The following is an 11,841-nucleotide window of genomic DNA, read 5'->3' as shown; positions in this document are numbered from 1 at the left end:
AGAAAATGTGTCTGATGTTTGCACTTTTGAATCTGGTGATACGATCTGAAGTCCCGTCCCATTCCGTCCATGTATCAGACTGTGAGTGAGTGTGTTAAAATTCAACGTCACATCAGCCATATTTCTGCCATATCGTGACGAAGTGTTTTAGGTAGAATATGTTTTGCGTTTGCACAAAGCTAAGATGATCGTAACTCCCATTCTTTAACATAGGCTTAAGATAGTCTTAGCGCTAAGATTGCTTTGTGCAAGTGGGTCCTGGTGTCATTACTGATTTTTAGTGATCCATTGCTATAATTGTCACGACTATTTTGCTTTTGCGCTCAATGGAATCGTTTTCGGCAGATAAACGAGACTGATTATTCGATGACGTGGTCTTATATTCTGAAACTAGGTTACGTTCAGTGAATGCATCACCATGCGCATGTTTGGTGACTGTTTCATCTGAAACTCTGTCACATTCAGTCAATGCAAAAGCTTTGAGCATGTGTTTGTCCATGAGATCTGAAACTCTGTCACATTCATTCAATGCATAAGCATTGGCATGCTTAGTGCCATTTAGATCTGTTACATTCTCTCAATTCATGATCGATGGTCATGTTTTATGTCTCCAACGTTGGGCATGGCTTTGTTTTGTAACTATCACATCCGTAATGGCCAACCATGGTAACTTGCCATGGTGTTGAATCTTGTTTATATGTTGTGATTGTCAGATCAAAACTTAACCATTCTAAACATTTTGATGAGTTGGCGCTAGTCACACCTACGCACAATTTAATCAATTTCGACTCATGGCGGTATCTGTACGTAAACTTCAGTTTTTACTTTCTCGCCATGTATTTTCGAAATTAATTCTTGTCATTTTGTTTTATAAAAACGAAAGAGAGACTTATATACATGCCATTTCACACAGTAATGCACAAAGAACCATTGCTAAATCTGGTAGTTTAAACGGGTTTTTTTATTCAGAAGGTTTTTTTTCACGAAGAACTATCTTAACCATCACCATACTTCGCAGCAATCGGTTAGACAAACTATAGCTGGTGGTCGAAGCTAACCAACCTTCACTAATTGATGCTATTTCTGATACATAAAAGTCTTTCTGATAAGGGGAGTTGACTTTGGAATGATTGTCTTAATCATATCTGCATACATGCGTTTGAACCATGTTCACTATCGCGTTTCCCCGGGTAGCGATGTGTGGTAATGAGTGTACACACTGTCTGAAGAATGTCTCATTCACTGCATGTCACTAGTGTATGTGTGTGACCCTTCCAGGATGATATTTGCGATTTATTTAAGCCTACTAATAATACACTGTTGTTGCATCTGTCCTCGTGCTTGCAATGAAACTGTCACACTTAAATTGTGTCGTTTCTCCAATTACATTTGAGAAGCAGGGCGTTCGTTCTGTGCAACAAAACTGTCACATTCGGTGTGCAATGTATGGTTGACCAGATTTAGTTCAGTGTGACATTCCCGATAATGTGGCTGAAAGAACAAAGACGTGGTTACTCCTTACATTCTCTACCTTGTTACAAAGTGATAACTGGTGGCAGATGAAGATGAAGATGAAGATGAGGAAGACAGATGGGTTCCTGCACTGTGCTGTGACTTTCAATTACCAATTTGAGGAATATTGCAATAGTTTTCTTATTATTTATGAAGTTACAAGTTTAAAGGCATGGAAACCCAATGGAATCTGTTTCGGTGGATACTCGGGACTCGTTATTTTCTGCTTTTATATTTTCTTGATAAATTATATGTATAATAGTTACATTAGGTTAGTGACTGTTATAGAACCACAACTGAGGATTACGAGTAACTTGTAACAATGAACAAAGCCGTTATATGACAGAACTGAGTCGCAGCCGAATTAACTGTGTGAACAACAGTTCTATTCCAGAACTGACTCGCAGCTGAATTAACTGCGGTAACAACAGTTCTATGACCAGATCTGACTCGCAGCTGAATTAACTATAGCAACAACAGTTCTGTGACCAGAACTGATTCTCAGCTGGATTAACTATAGCAACAACAGTTATATGGCCAGAACTGACTCTCAGCTGGATTAACTATAACAACAGCAGTTCTATGACCAGAACTGACTCTCAGCTGAATTAACTATAACAACAACAGTTCTATGACCAGAACTGACTCTCAGCTGAATTAACTATAGCAACAACAGTTCAATGGCCAGAACTGACTCTCAGCTGAATTAACTATAGTAACAACAGTTCTATGGCCAGAACTGACTCTCAGCTGAATTAACTATAGTAACAACAGTTCTATGACCAGAACTGACTCTCAGCTGAATTAACTATAGTAACAACAGTTCTATGGCCAGAACTGACTCTCAGCTGAATTAACTATAGTAACAACAGTTCTATGACCAGAACTGACTCTCAGCTGGATTAACTATAGTAACAACAGTTCTATGGCCAGAACTGACTCTCAGCTGGATTAACTACAGCAACAACAGTTCTATGGCCAGAACTGACTCTCAGCTGGATTAACTATAGTAACAACAAGTTCTATGACCAGAACTGACTCTCAGCTGAATTAACTACAGCAACAACAAGTTCTATGACCAGAATTGACTCTCAGCTGGATTAACTATAGTAACAACAGTTCTATGACCAGAATTGAGATCTGCACCGGTACAGTGGTAATACTCAGGAAGTATTAGATTTGTATTTTGTCTAAAAAGTTTTACAAAAGGAGATTTATCTAATTCATAGCTATACATTTAATAACCTTTTACATGTTTTCATATTTCCAGCAGAAATGTTACTTGGGATGTGTCATGAAATCTTCAAAATGTCATACGTTCAACGAGGCACACTTCCTTTGAGAATGGACATTTTCACATACTCATATTTAGAGGTTTTGTCGCGCTTGTTTCGAATACGTTTCAAATTTATTCAAGGCATTTAGCCAGGGTAATCCAGGCTGTAACCGATATCAGAGGCAAACCCTTGACATTATACATTAAGACACAAACCCCACATCAATATGCCAAATAGTGTACGTTTGTAACTGACGTTGCTCTCTGTCGATTGGATATTATGAATATTGTAATAGGAAAATAGTATTAATTAGTTTCTGTCTTGTTTTCGAACTCTCATGTCTTTTTCGAATGCAAGATGTGTACCGCATATGTCTCTTGCCCAGGCAGAATACGTATATAGCAGTCATCTTGTCTATATGGTACGTGGATATATTTTGCACTTCATAAGCAATGCGGGTATGTGGTTTCTCGCCCATACAGCACAGGGGCAGATGGGTGTGTGGTTTCTGGTCCATTGGGCACACGCACATTGTTGAATGGCTTCTTGTCCATTGGGCACACGGACATACGGGTATATGGCTTCTTGTCCACTGGGCACATGGACATACGGGTATATGGCTTCTTGTCCATTAGGCACATGGACATACGGGTATATGACTTCTTGTCCATTGGGCACATGGACATACGGGCATATGGCTTCTTGTCCATAGGGCACATGGACGTACGGGTATATGGCTTCTTGTCCATTGGGCACATGGACATACGGGCATATGGCTTCTTGTCCATTGGGCACATGGACATACGGGTATATGACTTCTTGTCCATTGGGCACATGGACATACGGGTATATGACTTCTTGTCCATTAGGCACATGGACATACGGGTATATGACTTCTTGTCCTTTGGGCACATGGACATACGGGCATATGGCTTCTTGTCCATTGGGCACATGGACATACGGGTATATGACTTCTTGTCCATTGGGCACATGGACATACGGGTATATGACTTCTTGTCCATTAGGCACATGGACATACGGGTATATGACTTCTTGTCCTTTGGGCACATGGACATACGGGTATATGGCTTCTTGTCCATAGGGCACATGGACGTACGGGTATATGGCTTCTTGTCCATCGGCACATGGACATACGGGTATATGACTTCTTTCCAATAGAGTTCAGGATAGGGTGTGTGATCTTGTGTCCAGACTTTAAACGACAACAGGGTACATGGTCGTGTAAGGGGCAGTGATTCACGACCATAGTGAGTGAGTATGGTTTTACGCCGCTTTTAACAATATTCCAGCAATATCACGGCGGGGGACACCAGAAATGGGCTTCACGTATTGTAACCATGTCGGGAAGCGAACCCAGGTCTTCGGCGTGACGAGATAACGCTTTAACCACTAGGCTACCCGACCGCCCCGATTCACGACCATTAGGTATATGCTATCTTAGAATAGTTTCTTAAAGTAATGGATGTTGTAGTAATTTTATTCTCAAGGAAGTAGCTTCATAAACCGGGAATGAATACAGTGAATACAGTGTTTATTATATAGCGCGAAATGACTTACAGCTACGTCTGTCTACAGAAACACGAGACAAATTGGGGACCCCAATCAAAGCATATCGGAACGTCAGTCAAAAGTTGATTGAGAAAGAAGGCACTGCCTCGATATATGACCTTGAAAGTTGTTCCAGCAAGGTGACTTAATTTGCATAGTTATCAGATCATGATACCATGTTTATCGGATTGGTTTATCATATCGATAGCACTATGTATTATGTGATAATAAAATTGACTTCGAGTTGACTGAACTGGTCAAAGTTTCGTATCAGCGTATGGCAAACACGAGCTACTGTCAACAATAACATTATGTTCCTTTCGTTGTGGTATGGTTGAGGTATGCCAGTGTCAAGCTCTTGTGTCATGCTCAAGTGTCATGCTCCAGTGTCATGGCGTTAAGTATCTAACCAACATTACTGATGGTGGTAGCGCGTTCATTCAGAATATCCGGTTTCAAGACTAGTATTTTATAGGCGCTGTAATAGAGCTATACACAATTAACTTTATAGCATGTGTGCGGGGGATTTTTACAAAGCACATATTTTATACGGACAGCATTGCTTTGCATTTTGCTATGATGTATTGGTATTTTTTAAACATTAGACAAAGAAGTTAGGCAGGTGCGGACGTCAGCGTGGGTTGACCAGACTCGTTTCAGCCGAGGTGTTTTCAACAACGCGTTTGTAAAAAAACACATCGGAAAACGTTACGGGTGTCCCGGTGGTGGACCCAATGCAAATCTTTGTGAAGGTTTTGCGTCCTTTTGCTACCAGGTTCCGTTGGGCGTCGGTTCGAATCCTAGATTCGCACCGATTATGACCCTTGTATTTTGCCGTTTTTAACCACGGTGCCATCTTCTTGAGGCAAGGGAGTTAACTGACTGTAAATGTCCAGTTTCCATCCTTGCCGAACTTGACTGGAATTCTGGCGTTACAATTTGGATGGTTAAATGTCCAATCAAACTCGCGCAATAAACTAGACATCCGGTTCGTACACAACATGGATTTCAACGTGCAGATTTCAGTCGACTGCAGGAAATGCAAAGCATGTGTACCGTGAAGTGGGTGACGACAGATATTTTGCAAATCTTTTATGTTTCTTAAACAAGGTGTTCAAGTGATTTGATGCACTTCGCGGGACCCGTTTTATTACACTATAGATCTTGATTATCGATCCTATCATAATGATTAGTCGCCGACATTCTATTTCAAGCAAACGCAAGTGATATGAGAGATGGAATCTGATTGGTCAATAGGAGGGACACAGAAGGGACATGACTCGTTATAGCAACTGGTGGCGGATCGAGTATTGAAATTCCAGCCTATTTAGGCAAGGGTCGAAACTGGACTTTATTGTCAGTTAACGCCCTTGCATGGGGAAAATTCCTCGGTGTATTTACAACTGAGACACACATAATAGTGGGTTGCGAACTTATTAGTGGCCCCGTCCCGTGAAGATCCGAGGTAGAATAGGTCTTCAGCAACCCATGCCTGTCGCAAGAGACAAATGTGCTTGTAAGAGTCGACTAACGGGATCGGGTGGTCAGGCTCGCTGACTTGGTTGATGCATTTCATCGTATCCCCATTGCGTAGATAGATGCTCATGATATCAATCTTTGGATTGTCTGGTCCAGATTCGATTATTTACAGACCGCCGTCATATAGCTGGAATATTGCTGAGTGCGGCGTTGAACAAACAAGCAAACAAACTGGTGGCCCATTGGCTTGACCCATAGCTACCCGAATCCGCTGGTTTGAAACAAAAATGGTGACCTTTGATCTGTCGGCACCATCACAGACATCAATATATAACCTGTGCCATCGAGGGCTTGTCTGTCATACCAGGCTTCACGCCATGATATCAATGAACTGTCATTTAACCATTTTTCTGTTATTTTTAGTTTTTTTCTGCATTTCGAACGCTTTTCTTTTGGAAATTCATTTAGCAAAATGTTTTACGTAACCTTATGTGCATAGGATGATATATCATTTTTTTATTTTTTTCTCATGTCTTTAACCACACTGCCACGGCATTAGGTGAAAAAGCATGTTATTCCTCATTCGTTCCTACCACTGACTCGCATATGTTATGTAACTGACGAAAAATACCATATTCCCTTGTCAGTAAAACATGCCATTTAAAAATTATCACCACACCATATGTCTCTCATAATATCCCTGGACATGAAATACAGCAGTTGGTTAATAATATAAACCTTATCATCACATCAGATCGTTTACAATAACTGTTTCGCAAAATTGCATTGTAAAGCTGTCTTAATGTGGCTTGAAACCCAAGCACGCGGTATCTGTGTGTGGAAGATCTCAGGTGGCATAGAGCCATTTTCTCAGTTACCTTCGGGGCCACTGGGCAGCTGACGGGTTGTTATAGGTCACGTGACTACTTTACATCTCGCTATCACCGATAACACCCGAGATAATACGAGATCGCTCCATCATGCGGTCGTCGCTCACGCTTTGGGCGACATTTAAAACACTTTTGTTTACACATTCATTACGATGGCGTTGAAAAATGGGTATCAACTTGTGGAGTGATTGACGTGGGTGTCTTGGACACAGTGCCATGTTTCATTTGATTTATCTGTTACATTAGCGCCTTTCGAAAACAAATTTATTAAAACACACCTTTCAACTATGTGTAATGAAGATCAACTGTTTTGAAATAATGATGATGAGATGCCGTGTAAGGGGACATGTATGTAGAAAGGTCATGTCGCCTTTCATTAGACCTCAGACACTGGACACCGTCCTGATGTCCACATGTACCGGTTTTGAGAACTCTCCCTGTCAAGCATTCTAACGCATTTCTCTTATGTCAAGGAATGTTTACCTGATCATTAAACGCTTTCTATTAAATCCATTGTTAGCATCTCCCCTGTTTCTATTTGTTTTAACACAATTTTAAAATGATGATGATATGGTATTGTGCAGATTATTTGTTTGGGGAAATATGTTAAAATTACATTTGTGTTTTGCAAACAGAGGCATGATATGGATCCTTTTATGGGCGGGGGTTGGGGGGGGGGGGGGGGGGGATTGTGGGGGGGGGGGGGTGCTCTGGAAACGTCAAATTTGCAGTTGGAAATATTATGAATGTTATTGGACTTCTTTAGCCATTGAATTTCTTTCATTTTTTACTAATAAATAATAAAGTACATATTTATGAATTAACGATCCTGAAAGAAGAAACACTAACTACCTGTAAATCCGTGACTGAAGATGAAGATGTCACCACATGTTTGAGCTGTAGTTATCTCCATCACCTGAGAATATCATCCCCTTCACCCCCGAATAACACCTTCACCTCCACATCTCCTTACCCCTGACAAAACATTCACCCCACATCACCGTCACCCCACATCACCGTCACCCCACATTACCTTCACCCCACATCACCTTCACCCCACATCACCTTCACCCCACATCACCGTCACCCCACATCACCTTCACCCCACATCACCTTCACCCCACATCACCGTCACCCCACATTACCTTCACCCCACATCACCGTCACCCCACATCACCCTCAAACCCACATCACCTTCACCCCACATCTCCGTCACCCCACATCACCGTCACCCCACATCACCTTCACTCCACATCACCTTCACCCCACATCACCCTCAAACCCACATCACCTTCACCCCACATCTCCGTCACCCCACATCACCGTCACCCCACATCACCTTCACTCCACATCACCTTCACCCCACATCACCCTCAAACCCTCATCACCTTCACCCCACATCACCGTCACCGCACATCACCGTCACCCCTAATCCTTCACAATCCCACATCACCTTCACCTCGAATCACCGTCACCCCTAATCCTTCACAATCCCACATCACCTTCACCCCACCTCACCTTCACCCCACATCCTTCACAGTCCCACACAACCGTCACCCCACATCCTTCACAATCCCACATACCCAACACGCAACAATCTTTATCAATTCACTATCAACCACTATCTATATCGAGCATCTAAACAAACAGTTGGTGGTTATCGCTGAAGAGAAACCGTTGCAGGTTTTATCTTAGGAATATCGGATTAGTTTTTTTCTAAAATTATTTGAATAAAACGGTTTAAAAGGTTCTTATTATACCGCATATCCTGGGTACATATTGATTAAACCTGTTTATCTGAAAACTGCTGGTAGCTACAGAGACCAGAACACATACGCTGACCCGTCATAATTAGACCCACATCACCTATCAACCCTACTTACCGTCACCTCACATAACCTGTACCTTCACCATAAATCATCCAATTCACCCAACATCACCTTCACCCCAGAATAACACCTTCACCTCCACATCTCCTTACCCCTGACAAAACATTCACCTAAAAACACCTTCACCCCACATCACCTTCACCCCACATCACCTATCAACCCTACTTACCGTCACCTCACAGAACCTGTACCTTCACCATAAATCTTCCAATATACCCAACATCACCTTCACCCCCGAATAACACCTTCACCTCCACATCTCCTTACCCCTGACAAAACATTCACCCCACATCACCGTCATTCCACATCACCTTCACCCCACATCACCTTCATCCCACATCAACGTCACCCCACATCACCGTCATCCCACATCCTTCACAGTCCCACATCACCGTCATTCCACATCACCTTCACCCCACACCCTTCAACCCACATCACCTTCACTCCCCATCCTTCACAGTCCGAATCGCCTTACCCCACGTCGCTTTCACCCCACATCACCTTCACTCCACATCACCTTCACCCCACATCACCTTCACCCCACATCCTCCACAGTCCCACATCACCTTCACTCCACATCATCTTCACCCCACATCGCCTTCACCCCACATCACCTTCACTCCCCATCCTTCAGAGTCCCACATCAGCTTCACCCCACATCACCTTCACTCCACATCACCTTCACCCCACATCACCTTCACCCCACATCCTCCACAGTCCCACATCACCTTCACTCCACATCATCTTCACCCCACATCGCCTTCACCCCACATCACCTTCACTCCCCATCCTTCACAGTCCCACATCACCTTCACCCCACATCACCTTCACTCTACATCCTTCACAGTCCCACATCACCTTCACCCCACATCACCTTCACCCCACATCACCTTCGCCCCACATCACCTTCACTCCACATCACCTTCACTCCACATCACCTTCACCCCACATCACCTTCACCCCACATTACCTTCACCCCACATCACCTTCACCCCACATCACCTTCACTCCACATCACCTTCACTCCACATCCTTCACAGTCCCACATCACCTTTACCCAACATCACTGTGACCCCACACCCTTCACAGTTCAACATCACCATCATCCCACATCCTTCACAGTCCCATATCACCGTCATCCTGCATCACCATCACCCAAAACATCAACGTCACCCAACACCACCTTCTCCCCACATCACCGTCACCCCACATCACTGTCACCCCACATCGTTCACAGTCCCACATCATCTTCACCCAACATCCTTCACCGTTCCACATCACCTTCACCCCACATCACCTTCATCCCACATCACCGTCATCCCACATCACCGTCATCCCACATTCTTCAAAGTCCCACATCACCGTCATTCCATATCACCTTCACCCAACATCAACGTCATCCCACATCCTTCACAGTCCCACATCACCGTCATCCCACATCCTTCACAGTCCCACATCACCGTCACCCAAAACACTTCACAGTCTCACATCACCGTCATCCCACATCACCGTCACCCCACACCCTTCACAGTCCCACATCACCTTCACCCCACACCCTTCACAGTCCCACATCACCTTCACCCCACATCACCGTCATCCCACATCACCGTCACCCCACATCACCGTCACCCCACATCACCGTCACCCCACATCTCCGTCATCCCACATCAATGTCATCCCACATCACCGTCATCCCTCACCCTTCACAGTCCCACATCAACGTCACCCCACATCACCGTCACCCCACATCACCGTCACCCCACACCCTTCACAGTCCCACATCACCGTCACCCCACATCACCGTCACCCCACATCACCGTCACCCCACACCCTTCACAGTCCCACATCACCGTCACCCCACACCCTTCACAGTCCCACATCACCGTCATCCCACATCACCGTCACCCCACATCACCGTCACCCCACATCTCCATCATCCCACATCACCATCATCCCACACCCTTCACAGTCCCACATCACCGTCACCCCACATCACCGTCACCCCACATCACCGTCACCCCAAATCTCCGTCATCCCACATCACCGTCACCCCACACCCTTCACAGTCCCACATCACCGTCACCCCACATCACCGTCACCCCACATCTCCGTCATCCCACATCACCGTCATCCCACATCACCGTCATCCCTCACCCTTCACAGTCCCACATCACCGTCACCCCACATCACCGTCACCCCACACCCTTCACAGTCCCACATCACCGTCACCCCACATCACCGTCACCCCACATCACCGTCACCCCACACCCTTCACAGTCCCACATCACCGTCACCCCACACCCTTCACAGTCCCACATCACCGTCACCCCACATCACCGTCATCCCACATCACCGTCACCCCACATCACCGTCACCCCACATCACCGTCACCCCACATCACCGTCACCCCACATCTCCGTCATCCCACATCACCGTCACCCCACACCCTTCACAGTCGCACATCACCGTCACCCCACATCACCGTCACCCAAAACACTTCACAGTCTCACATCACCGTCATCCCACATCACCGTCACCCCACATCACCGTCATCCCACATCGTTCAAAGTCCCACATCACCGTCACCTCACATCACCGTCACCCCACACCCTTCACAGTCCCACATCACCGTCACCCCACACCCTTCACAGTCCCACATCACCTTCACCCCACATCACCGTCATCCCACATCACCGTCACCCCACATCACCGTCACCCCACATCACCGTCACCCCACATCACCGTCACCCCACATCTCCGTCATCCCACATCACCGTCATCCCACACCCTTCACAGTCTCCCATCACCGTCATCCCACATCACTGTCACCCCACATCACCGTCATCCCACATCGTTCAAAGTCCCACATCAACGTCACCTCACATCACCGTCACCCCACCCTTAACAATCCCACATCACCATCACCCGACACCCTTCACAATCCCACATCACCTTCACCTTTAATCCTTCACAGTCCCACATCACCGTCACCCCATACCCTTCACAGTCCCACATCACCGTCACCCCACATCACCGTCACCCCACATCACCGTCACCCCACATCACCTTCACCCCACATCACCGTCACCCCACATCACCGTCACCCCACATCTCCGTCATCCCACATCACCGTCATCCCACACCCTTCACAGTCCCACATCACCGTCACCCCACATCACCTTCACCCCACATCACCTTCACCCCACACCCTTCACAATCCCACAT

At 45.5% G+C, this 11,841-nt stretch overlaps 1 protein-coding gene across 1 annotated transcript; it reads left to right on the top strand.

The window, feature by feature from the left end:
* Nucleotides 1-7,056: 7,056 nt before the first annotated feature.
* Nucleotides 7,057-11,580, top strand: LOC139446579 (mucin-2-like). The gene is made up of 2 exons (XM_071227872.1): nt 7,057-7,075; nt 9,077-11,580. Exons 1-2 carry the CDS (start codon nt 7,057-7,059, stop codon nt 11,578-11,580), a joined length of 2,523 nt encoding a protein of 840 aa, XP_071083973.1.
* The last annotated feature ends 261 nt before the right edge of the window (nt 11,581-11,841 follow it).

The sequence above is a fragment of the Haliotis cracherodii genome, unplaced genomic scaffold, assembly GCF_022045235.1.
Source record: "Haliotis cracherodii isolate W230 unplaced genomic scaffold, xgHalCrac1.p SCAF_6, whole genome shotgun sequence".
Classification (NCBI taxonomy): domain Eukaryota; kingdom Metazoa; phylum Mollusca; class Gastropoda; order Lepetellida; family Haliotidae; genus Haliotis; species Haliotis cracherodii.
This window is presented reverse-complemented; position numbering and strand designations above follow the sequence as displayed.